Source organism: Berghia stephanieae, chromosome 8 (assembly GCF_034508935.2).
Source record: "Berghia stephanieae isolate SIO BIC M18660-M18661 chromosome 8, UCSD_Bste_1.3, whole genome shotgun sequence".
Lineage (NCBI taxonomy): Eukaryota > Metazoa > Mollusca > Gastropoda > Nudibranchia > Aeolidiidae > Berghia > Berghia stephanieae.
The window spans coordinates 53752552-53765600 of record NC_088367.1 but is presented as its reverse complement, the minus strand read 5'-3'; the positions used below and the strand labels follow the sequence as shown (position 1 = coordinate 53765600).

The 13049-nt window shown below is 35.6% G+C and overlaps 1 protein-coding gene across 1 annotated transcript; it reads left to right on the top strand.

Moving 5' to 3' along the window:
* Positions 1 to 3632: 3632 nt before the first annotated feature.
* LOC144978882 (glucose-6-phosphate exchanger SLC37A4-like) lies at positions 3633 to 9573 on the top strand. The gene is made up of 4 exons (XM_078925470.1): positions 3633 to 4049; positions 4478 to 4615; positions 7332 to 7452; positions 9487 to 9573. The coding sequence occupies exons 1-3, from the start codon at positions 3908 to 3910 to the stop codon at positions 7442 to 7444; spliced, it is 393 nt and encodes a 130-aa protein (XP_078781596.1). The 5' UTR covers positions 3633 to 3907; the 3' UTR covers positions 7445 to 7452; positions 9487 to 9573.
* Positions 9574 to 13049: the final 3476 nt, after the last annotated feature.

The window sequence follows — 13049 nt, the reverse complement described above, 5'->3', positions numbered from 1 at the left end:
GCGCGCAAACCAACGCTAAATATAGACCATTACAACAATGTTAAATCAAGACATAATTGCATTCTGCATAATATGTCTATATTATAATATGTACACCTGAAATAGCACCGAATTCAGGTGGCTGGTAGCAATTGTAAATAATAATAATTAATAATAATGATAATGATGATGATCATAATAACAACAATAATAATAATAATAATAATAATAATAATAATAATAATGATGATGATGATGATGATGATGATGATGATGATGATGATAATAATAATATACCTTATTCATCCAAAAATGGAAATTCGTTTACAGACGTGGCATGGATAAAACTATACAGATATAAAGAACCCATGACGACAATTATATATATATATATATATATATATATATATATATATATATATATATACATTTTACAAAGTGAAATGCTACCCCTATTTAATTTGCCCTAGTTTGAATTTTTATGTAAATGCATAAAACGTATTTATGATTATTCTATTATTATTATTGAGTTAAATTATATTACCGTTGTCATAATTCGTGCATGGGCGAATTCTCTCAATGGGCGACGCGTTTTATGATTGAAGTGAAAGGAGCATAAACAAAGTAATTTTAAAAATGTGATAATTGTGTTGTATTGTTTTTAACCAAGCTGTGAACAAGAATATAAAATATTATGCTGACGCAATGTGTTATTGTTATTATGGGTTGGGAAATACTGGTCGGGTGTCACGGATTCACTCCCTTGATTTTGTCCAACACAAGGAATACAAGTCTGTTGTCGGTATGCGGTTATAATACAGTGCCTGCCAGGATAAATCGGAATGAACGCATAGACTTATTCTTAATTTTAACTTATTATAATAAATTAACTCTCTCCTTACCAACAATAGGAAAATCGTCACATTCGTTACGATACAACCAACATGTTTCTTATTCAAATTTCTTTTGTACATCATAAAATTTAAAGAAAACGAACAGTGTGTTGTAGACCATGTATTGCTAAAGAAATTATATATTTCAAGAATTTTACTTATATTGTGTTTGAGTGATAAAAAATCTTTTTTTTTTTGTGTGTTAGTTTGGTGTGAGGATTTGGGGAAAATCCTGAAAATGGCTGGTAAGGAGAGAGTTTTAAGGAGCAGGCATCGGTATAAAAGAAAGAACTGAACAAGTGTGTATGGGATGTATCAGACAAAGCAAGAAAGAAAAATACAAGAAAAACAAAAACAAAAAAAAAAACATCCCCAAAAAATTAGTCCACTTCGACTGGGGATCGAACCTCAGACCTTCTGATTACCGATCAGACGTGCTACCATTAAGATAATCATAAAGTCTCAGGTTCGATCCCCAGTCGAGGTTGACTGATTTTTTGGGGATTTTTTATCCTGTAATTTTTCATATGGACTTTGTTGGCACTTTCATGCAACTTGTTCAGTTCTTATCTTCTATCCCTATATCTGTTTTCCAACATGCTTTCTGACTTTGTCGTGGGATGGGATTACTTGTTTTTCCCTAGCTCTGGCCTTAGCTGGGAGGGAAACAGTCAGATGCATCGATAGTTAACTGTCGTATTTTGGGCAGACTCTAGTAAGTATAAGCTGATCAAAATCGAAAGTGAAGCGTAAGCTCTTAGAAGAGGTCAGTGATACACATAATATTATGCTGCTATATCATACCTTATCGGTAGTAGGGGTTTAAAATGGACCGAATGTTCTTTTAATGCCTTTAAAACATAAGAAACAACATATCGGACATACCGCATTGCATATTCTTTGAGATAAAAATATTCCAAAGGTACAAGTAGATTAACGCTATAGAACGAAATAATAATAATAAAAACAAACAAACAAACAAAAAAAAAACAAAAACAAACAAAGAAAAAAACAAAAACAAAAGCAAACAAACAAAAAAGAACAAAAACAAACAAAAAAATAACAACAAAAAACAAACCAAACCAAACACCCATTCTTATTATTGACATATTGTGAATGCTCAGTCGTATACGTTATATGTATTTTAAGGCAAAGAGACAGTTTTTAATTCATTAATATCTTTAGCATTTTAGTTTGAAATTTCAGACCAGACTACTCCATGCTGTGACAGTGCGGAATATAAATGTATTCGTTCTAATTGGAGTTGAGAATCTTGGAATAAATATTTTGAAATCGTTTCCTTGCCTGAATAATTGGAGAGTATTAAAAAAACAACCCAATCATTGTATTGTCTGTTATCAAGACGGTGAACTAATATTATACAAATTGAATTAAATCCACTCTTTTGTTTTAATGTTGGAAGGACCAGCCATTTTTATCCTATTATTACTTTATTGCATCGCCCTGTATTGATGGTGCGAGTTTGATTAAATTGTCCCAAGTTCTGCCAGCCAGATCAATCATATCTATACAAAACTAGGTGTATAACCTTTAACGTCACAGCCGGTGAGAGAGAATTTAGAATTAATAACCCAAACTCTCCCATAGTGGGCTGGGAGGTACTTGCTGTGTCTTCTATCCCCCTTTATCTGTTTTCCAACATGCTTTCTGACTTTGTCTTGGGATGAGATTACTTGGTTTTTTTCCCCTCGCTCTGACCGGATACCTTAGCTGGGAGGGAAAAAGTCAAATATATCGATAGTTTTGGGAGATGATGTTTTTTTCTCCCTTGTAAATCATCTCTCTGTTATGCACTGTATTATGTTTAGTTTACGTATTATATGCGATTTGTAAACATTTTAGTGTATTCCTCTTCAGGAGGACATGTGCTTGTGTCTGAATGAGACTTTTAGATGATCTCAAACAAAGTACTTTGATAATGTGCTCTTGGAATCTACATCTGTTTCATATTTGAACCAATTCCCCATTGTCTTACCTTTTCTTGGGTGCTTTAATTGTAATTCTAGAAATTTTTACTATCCCATTTTCTTCCTCTTTTTTACTGGCGCTGATCTGACCTTATTGTGTTGCAAGCACCGTAAAACCCTTAAAAACAAACTGTATTTATGGTAATCGTTTAATTTAAATAGTCCCAAGTTCTGCCAGCCAGATCAATCCTATCTATACAAAACTATGTGTATAACCTTTAACGTCACATCCGGTCAGAGAGAATTTAGAACTAATCAACCAACTTGCAGTCTAAAAAAAATCCCAATAAAGTGCTGAGTGACGTCAACTTCATTCATTCTGTGAACCATTTTACATTGACTATTTCAGAGTGTAGACAGCCTCCACCATGTTCCAAATGACCGTGGAGAATTTCCTTCTGATGCTGGTCCTCATTCTGTGAACCATTTTACATTGACTATTTCAGAGTGTAGACAGCCTCCACCATGTTCCAAATGACCGTGGAGAATTTCCTTCTGATGCTGGTACTCATTCTGTGAATCATTTTACATTGACTATTTCAGAGTGTAGACAGCCTCCATCATGTTCCAAATGACCGTGGAGAATTTCCTTCTGATGCTGGTCCTCATTCTGTGAACCATTTTACATTGACTATTTCAGAGTGTAGACAGCCTCCACCATGTTCCAAATGACCGTGGAGAATTTCCTTCTGATGCTGGTACTCATTCTGTGAATCATTTTACATTGACTATTTCAGAGTGTAGACAGCCTCCACCATGTTCCAAATGACCGTGGAGAATTTCCTTCTGATGCTGGTACTCATTCTGTGAACCATTTTACATTGACTATTTCAGAGTGTAGACAGCCTCCACCATGTTCCAAATGACCGTGGAGAATTTCCTTCTGATGCTGGTCCTCATTCTGTGAACCATTTTACATTGACTATTTCAGAGTGTAGACAGCCTCCATCATGTTCCAAATGACCGTGGAGAATTTCCTTCTGATGCTGGTACTCATTCTGTGAATCATTTTACATTGACTATTTCAGAGTGTAGACAGCCTCCATCATGTTCCAAATGACCGTGGAGAATTTCCTTCTGATGCTGGTACTCATCCTGGGCTACACGATGATCGTCTTCGTACGGGAGTCCGTCTCCTATTCGGCTCCCTATATCGCTGAAGATGAACAGTTGAGTTTTAACGACTTGGGTAAGTTAACTCACTCAACCCTAACACCGACTATATCCGTAGTTTACCCGGATTACTTTTACCCAATGCCTATTTATTACATTTTTCTGAGACAAATTATAGGTGTATCTAGTATCAAAGCTAATGTTTTTAGTTTTTACATACATACACACACACACACACACACACACACACACACACACATACATATATGAATATATACACGTACACACACCTATATAATATATAAGTATACAAAGCATATACATACAAATGTATACATATGCATGCACATATACACATATCATATATATCAACGATTCAGTTTTGAGGGATGTTTTAAAGGTATCAAAGGTCTGACAGTTACTTGTATAAGTAGTTAATGAGTTCCCTACAGCTTTCAGGAGGATATGTCACAGCTTTGCCTTGATTCGTTTTTCCATCCCCAGGTCTTATTGTGAGTAGCCAGAAACTGGGCTACACGATGATCAAGTTTGTTGGAGGTTCTATGGTGGATCTCCTCGATCCCGGTAATGTCTTCATCTCGTCTGTTATACTCTCTGGTCTCTCTGGGATGGTTTTTACTGGTAAACCATTGTTTTTTCACTTGTTTTGAGAATGTCTTCTATGTTACAACAGACCTTGTGCGGATAATGTTGGTATTATTATTATTATTGTTATTATTATTATTATTATTATTATTATTATTATTATTATTATTATTATTATTATTATTATTATTATTATTATTATTATATTATTATTATTATTATTATTATTAGCAATGACTATGAAAAATGTTTTTTTCTCTTTTTGAGGAAACATTTGTCTAAAATCATAGCCCTATCTCCACTGAATAAAAATGTTTTTGAAATTTGAAAATCTATTCATAAATAAACAAGTTATGCAGTTTCAAAGGAGTCATATATTTGGATGACCCGCAAAGAGGAAAAAAACGCGAAAATACGGGACGCTTTTTCGGCATTTTTTTTCGACCTTTGGTTGTATCTTGCGTAATAAGTGGATTAAAAGATTGAAACTTGAAGAGCAAATTAGGATGGTGTTTTGTAAAATACGGGAAAAGTACTCGTCATATTCATATGAAATTTTGCAACCAAAAAGAAGAAATGTTCATGTATTACCTTGTCAGCGACAAAACCTCCACACCCGGTAGTTTTAGAAATATTTTACTCCAAAGAGTAAAAATCTATTTTTAACGGTCTTCTGGTAATTGCACGAGTTTTGTCGCTTGACATAATCTAAAATGACCTTTTTTTCTAACTGTGTGCCAACTTTCAGTCATATTCATCATAAACAGCGTCATAATTAATTTTTAAAAATAGCATACCTATACGAAACGGCTTCGTCCCATATTTTGACGCGAATTAGTGCACTTCGTGAGCGAAAAAGAGGCCCAAAGATTTGTGCGGGATAGTCATTGCTAATTGTTATTAATAATAATAATAATAATAATAATAATAATAATAATAATAATAATAATAATAATAATAATAATAATTAATAATAATAATAATAATAATAATAATAATAATAATAATAATAATAATAATAATAATAATAATAATAATAATAATAATATAATAATAATAATAATAAATAATAATAATAATAATAATAATAATAATAATAATAATAATAATAATAATAATAATAATAATAATAATAATAATATAATAATAATGATTGAGCTTTTATATAGGGCAATATCCACTAAACGTGCTCAAAGCGCTTTACAAGGGGTCCTTGGCCAACAGCAACACGTAACATGTATGACGAGACATGATGCCTGTTAGGCAATATTACAATTTTTTGGGACAGAGACAACGCTGTTAACGGCCAGGTACTCATCTTACACCTGAGTATGGTGAGAGAATGTGAGTAAAGGACTCAACTATGCGCCGAGCGAGGCTCCAACCCAGGACCTTCAGAGCCTTGAGGCCCATAGAGCCGGATTTTATCCCGTTTTTCTACAGCAAGAAACGGACAATAGCAATTGTTTGCTACCCTTTGGATAGGACGCCAGTCTATCGCAAATTACTTTCCACTAGATCTAACAGACCCAGTACCCAATGACTGCTGGGTGGACAGGAGTTGTCAGAAAAAATCTTGACTGCACCCGGGATTGATCTCGGTCCCTTTGCATGTGAAGTGAGTGCTCTACCAACTGAGCTATGGAGACCCCCATTGAAATGGATCTGGGTGGGGTTCCTGACCTCCCATAGCGGGCAGGCAGGTACATACTGTGTCTTCTATCCCCTTATATCTGTTTTCCAACATGCTTTCTGTCTTTGTCTTGGAATGAGATTACTTGGTTTTATCCTGGCCCTGGTCGGAGTCCTGGATGGGAGGGAAACAGTCAAATGCATAGTTATTGTTTTGGGAGGTGCTATTTTTTTCCTTGTAAATCATCTCTCTGTTATGCATTGTATTATGTTTAGTTTGCATATTATATTATATAATTTGTAAACATTTGAGTGTATTCCTCTTAGTCCGGGCCTGTGCTTGTGTCTGGATGAGATTTTTAGGTGATCTCAAACTAAGTACATTGATGGTTTGCTCTCGGAATCTACATCTGTTCCCTTTTTGTTCCCATTTCCCCTTTGTCTCACCTTTTCTTTTGTGCTTTAATTGTAATTCTAGAACTTTTTACTATCCTATTTTCTTCCTTTTTACTGGCATTGATATGACCTTAATGTGTTGCAAGCGCCGTAAAACTCCGTAAAACAAAACAAAAAACAAACAAACATTGACATGGATAAATCTGGGGAAATATGTAATATATAAATGATCATGCTTATTCACTTCTGTTATTTACCTCTCTCTTCTTCACTTTTGCAGATAATAACAAGAAATGATGTGAGTAGGAAAGTGCCAGAAGACAATAGGGAATAAAACCTGCAACCTTACCGGTACAACAACTCCACCTGGTAGATGGCTTCAACTGTAGAGTTACCCTCTCCTGGCCAGGTGGTGTTGTCGTACCAGTAAGGTTGCGGGGTTTGAGCCCCCATTGCCACAATTTTCTTATTCTCTATTGTCTTCTTGCACTTTCCTACTCACTCCATTTCTTTTTATTATCAACATTAGGAGCCTCATCATTTAAGCATTTGAAGAATATCATGGCAATTTACAATGAATTAAATAATATTGATAAATTTTGAAATTTTATTTACAATCAAAACGCTTTAGTGTGAAATAAGTAGGTTTACAAACTTAAATTGTATAATTCTAACCATTCTCATTTTGATTACAATTTTTCTGAATTAATGTTCCCTTTTGCAGCATGTTCATCGGTGACCACGTTCTCCTTTACTTGGTTTCTGAGTGGGTTGATCCAAGGCCCCTCATGGCCAGCATGCGCTGTGCTAATGAGAAAAGTGAGTGATTTTACCTGATTTGAAATGTAAGTTGGTTTGATCATGTCTTCATTTTAAGGCTCTTCCACCTCATTCTTTAGTCAGCATTGGCCTACCCATGCCTAAAGCATGATGCTTTTGTCAAAGTAGGCCCCATGCCTAGCACATGTTCCTTAGTCGAAGTAGCCCCCTTGCCTAGCACATGTTCCTTAGTCGAAGTAGGCCCCATGCCTAGCACATGTTCCTTAGTCGAAGTAGCCCCCTTGCCTAGCACATGTTCCTTAGTCGAAGTAGGCCCTTTGACCAGCACATGTTCCTTAGTCGAAGTAGGCCCCTTGACCAGCACATGTTCCTTAGTCGAAGTAGGCCCCATGCCTAGCACATGTTCCTTAGTCGAAGTAGGCCCTTTGACCAGCACATGTTCCTTAGTCGAAGTAGGCCCCTTGACCAGCACATGTTCCTTAGTCAAAGTAGGCCCCATGCCTAGCACATGTTCCTTAGTCGAAGTAGGCCCCTTGACCAGCACATGTTCCTTAGTCAAAGTAGGCCCTTGACCAGCACATGTTCCTTAGTCAAAGTAGGCCCCTTGACCAGCACATGTTCATTGGTCAAAGTAGGCCCCTTGACCAGCACATGTTCCTTAGTCAAAGTAGGCCCCTTGACCAGCACCTGTTCCTTAGTCAAAGTAGGCCCCTTGACCAGCACATGTTCATTGGTCGACATAGGCTCCATCCTAATTCATGTTCCTTTGTCAATGAAGTACCCATGCCTTTCACATAATATTCACAACAAGAAACCTATCAAGTTACCAGTAACCATACACTTAATGTCAAGTAAGCAGTATTCCTTCATAGCCATTTGGCCTATGGAGCCAGAGTTAATCCCAATTTTTATAGCGTGAAACGGATTATAGAAATTACTCGCTACTATTTGGATAGGATGCTAGTCTTTCACAAAGTACTTTCCACTAGGTCTAACAGACCTAGCTACTCAATCACTGCTGGTTGGAGTGGAAAAAATCTCAACTGCACACATGATTGATCACAGTCCCTTTTTGTGTGACACGAGTGATCTACCAACTAAGCTATCTGGACTCCCAACTTAATGTCAAGTGATTATTTATATCTCTATTTGCAAACATTGTAACATGTCTTTTATGTAACACGCGTTTCATGATTTGTAAACATTTGAGTGTGTTTCTCAAAACAACACAAAAATGTTTTTGTTTTGGTAAAATTTATATGGTGGGCACTTTGATGCAACCATTCATTTAAATTTTTAAAATTTGCAATATACTGAGCAAGTTTAAAAAAAGTTCATAGATGGAATAAAATTGTAGTATCGCGTAACAGTCGTCATATCTCATACTGTACTACATGTTATGTGTTGCTGCTGATCAGGTATCCTTTGTAAAGCTCTTTGAGCATGTTTAGTGGATAATGTGCTATATAAAAGCTCAATTTGAAAAAAAAATTCTTTTGGGCGTCACAGTAAAATGCACGTTCTGAGAATTATATTTTGGACATTTTTTTTTCTAAAGTGGTGTGTGTTGTGAGGAATGAAAAACTCGAGCTGGCCTGTACTTTGATATAAGGGGTGCAACGTGGCTCAGCAGTACGATCTTTGCTTCGTACCTAAAAGGTACCGAGTTTGATCACCTGCAGGTGAGCTGTGTGGCCTTGAGCAAGTCACCTCGCCCTAGCTGCACTGCGGCTGACGCCTGGGTTATTCCAGACCTTAGAGACAAATTTCTCCTATGGGATGAATAAAGGGAATTTTATTTATTTATTTATTTATTTATTTATTTATTTATTTATTTATTTATTTATTTATTTATTTACTTATTTATCTATTTTATTTATTTATTATTTATTTATTTATTTATTTATTTATTTATTTATTTATTTATTTATTTATTTATTTATTTATGCATTTATTTATTTATGTATTTATTTTTTTATCTATTTATTTATTTATCTATTTTATTTATTTATTTATTTATTTATTTATTTATTTATTTATCTATTTATATCAATGACATTAAGGTATTGTTACTATTTATTTTCATTCCAAATGTTCAGGCATTCAGAGGGAATCAATTTGCCACCTGGTGGAGTGTTCTGTCAGCATCCAGTAACCTGGCAGCCTTTATAGGACCTTTGGTATCGCAGACGTTCAACAGTGTTTATCCATGGAGGGTTGGATTTGTCTTTTTTGGTAATTCTTTCTTTCTTTCTAGTGCATGGGCCAGTGGGCGAAACCCTCCCCCCCTGGGGGAGTTTTCGCCACATGGTTTTTCTGAAACAGCAATATATCTTGAGTATTAATCCGGGTGTTACCGTTTTTTCAAGTGTCATTTACGAGAGTTACGGCCCTTGAAAGGTCATTAGGTGCAATTTTTTGTGAAATCGTTTTTGTGCATAAAATGGTTGTTTATCACCTTAAAATTGTTTCACATACAATCAATAATGGAATTTTATTGTAATTTCTCATTTTTTGCCTCATATCATAAAATATTTTACAAAGCCATATAGCGTTTTAAAATCTTTGATAGCCATTTTCTCTATAATTTGACAAAAAAATCTATTACAGTGTACTTGTTTCCCTTCAGGATGAATAAACAAGAGGGATTGTGCACTAGCACAATTCAGGCATGCTTCAAGGACATATAACACAAATTAATCCGGGTGTTACAGTTTTTTCAAGTATCATTTACAGGAGTTATGGCCCTTGAAAGGTCATCGGGTGCAATTTTTCGTGAACTCATTTTTGTGCATAAAATGATTGTTTATCACCCTAAAATTGCTTCAAATGCAATAAATAGTGGAATTTTATTATCATTTCTCATTTTTTGCCTCATATCATAAAATACTTTACAAAGCCATATAGCGTTTTTAAATCTTTGATAGCCATTTTCTCTATAATTTGAAAAAAAAATCTATTACAGTGTACTTGTTTCCCTTCAGGATGAATAAACAAGAGGGATTTTGCACTAGCACAATTCAGGCATGCTTCAGGGACATATAACACAAATTAATCCGGGTGTTACAGTTTTTTCAAGTATCATTTACAGGAGTTATGGCCCTTGAAAGGTCATCGGGTGCAATTTTTCGTGAACTCATTTTTGTGCATAAAATGATTGTTTGTCACCCTAAAATTGCTTCAAATGCAATAAATAGTGGAATTTTATTGTCATTTCTCATTTTTTGCCTCATATCATAAAATACTTTACAAAGCCATATAGCGTTTTTAAATCTTTGATAGCCATTTTCTCTATAATTTGAAAAAAAATAATCTATTACAGTGTACTTGTTTCCCTTCAGGATGAATAAACAAGAGGGATTTTGCACTAGCACAATTCAGGCATGCTTCAGGGACATATAACACAAATTAATCCAGGTGTTACAGTTTTTTCAAGTATCATTTACAGGAGTTATGGCCCTTGAAAGGTCATCGGGTGCAATTTTTCGTGAACTCATTTTTGTGAATAAAATGATTGTTTATCACCCTAAAATTGCTTCAAATGCAATAAATAGTGGAATTTTATTGTCATTTCTCATTTTTTGCCTCATATCATAAAATACTTTACAGAGCCATATAGCGTTTTTAAATCTTTGATAGCCATTTTCTCTATAATTTGAAAAAAAAATATATTACAGTGTATTTGCTTCCTTTCAGTGATACATAAACAAGAGGAATTTTGTACTAGCACAATTCAGGCATGATTAATGGGCATATAACACATATACATTTGTAACATTTGACCTTGCTGTAGCAAAGAAAGCTTACGATATTGTCTGGCAAAACCCACAGCTTTACAAAACAGTCATTATTCACCTGGGTGTCTTTCACACCATAATTTCATATCTTGGTGCCCTGGGAAAGCTCCAAAGTGGATCTGGTTTTGAAGAAATTGTGACTGAAGCAGGGCTATGTGCACATGGTTCTATGGATAGGGTTATGAGTGGAAAGAACTACAACAGGGCTATACGAGTGCATGTGTCTGTTTTGGAGGCTCTAGAGAGGCTTCTGCTTGCAAAATTTGAGCAGGACACGGATTCAAAACTCAGTAAAGACCTCATGTCTTACATAAAGGAATTCACCGAAGGAATTTCAAGCCATACAGCTAATAAAATTCTCCAGTCAACTGTGTATGCTGAGTTATTTTCCCAGTATGAAGCCTTCAAAGACAGTGTCCGCTCAGGAAAGTACGGAAAAACTGCACAATACTGGATCCAATACATGGACAGAGTTTGGCTTCTCCTCCAGTTTCTGCGAGCTACAAAGACAAACAACTTTCTTCTTCATATATCTTTTTTAAAAGAACTGTGCCCACTGCTTTTTACCATGAATCACCACAATTATGCCAAGTATCTCAGTGTATATTTTGTGTCACTAGCCGACCTGATTCATTCCCACCCAGGGGCAGAAGAAATGTTACAAGATAATGGATTTAGTGTCTCCAGATCAAGGATGCCTGCTGGAAGAATAGCAGTTGATATGACCATTGGACAAACAATAAACAAACATGCAAAGACAAAAGGAGGTATTGTTGGGTTCAGCAAGAGTCTTCCAAGCTATTACCGTTGGAGTGTAACAAGACACAATCGAGCAGAATATGTATCAGCAACCCAAAGAATGATCAGCAACAACAACTGTATAGATATAGACACCCACAAAGAATTGAGCCTTGCAGAAAAAAGACAAAGTGAAAAGCGAGTGCAAAAGATCCTCCAGGCATTTTCAGCATTTATCAATCCCTTTGAAGTTGAAGATGGTCTGGTCAGTCTAGCTTCAGGAATAAAAGTGCAAGAGGATGTTGCTGATGACCTGTTAGCCGTGGAAAAAACAGGAAAAAGATTGTTTGAAAGTTTTGTTGAAAACAGACTGAAGGAAAAGACTGTAGAATTTCACAGGCCATTAGAAAGGAACAAGACCAAGACATTTGCATCATTGAGGAAAGTGGTAACGGTGAAAAAAGACATGAACGTGGTCAAAATCAAGGCACAAAGAAATTTATTTGGCCAGCTTCTTGTTTTGTCCCAAGAGCAGAGTGTTGATCTTCAAAAAGTTCTTCAATATCCTCTAACACCTACTCCATGGTCGCTGGCTTCATCAGATGGTTTACCTCTGAAGACCAACAAAGCAACTCGGTTGCACAAGCTCACGCCTGACAATTCATTAATGTTCGAGGATTATGCAAAAACAAAAAAAAACAAACACCGTTTACATTGTTGATGGCAATGCACTGTTACAAACTCTGTCAGCAATCCCAAATACATTTGGTGAAGTAGCCAAACTTACATTTTCCTCCTTACCACAAGCAGCTTGTGTACACTTTGTGACTGATACTTACATAGAAGATTCAATCAAAGGTTGTGAGAGATTGAGGAGAGGATCTTCTGAAGATAATGCATACTTGTTAAGAGGATCTGCAACAACAGTGCCAGACGTTGGAAATCATTTCTCAGCTGCGTTGATAACAAAAGATCCCTTATCAGGTTTCTCCTCAAGGAATGGGAAAGTAACGAATATGCAAAGAAACTGAGAAACAGGGAAATCTTCTTTGTCTGTGAAGAGAGATGCACCTTACTTTACAGTGACACGGATGAATTTACCACAGCTGTACCTTGTCTAGATCTCT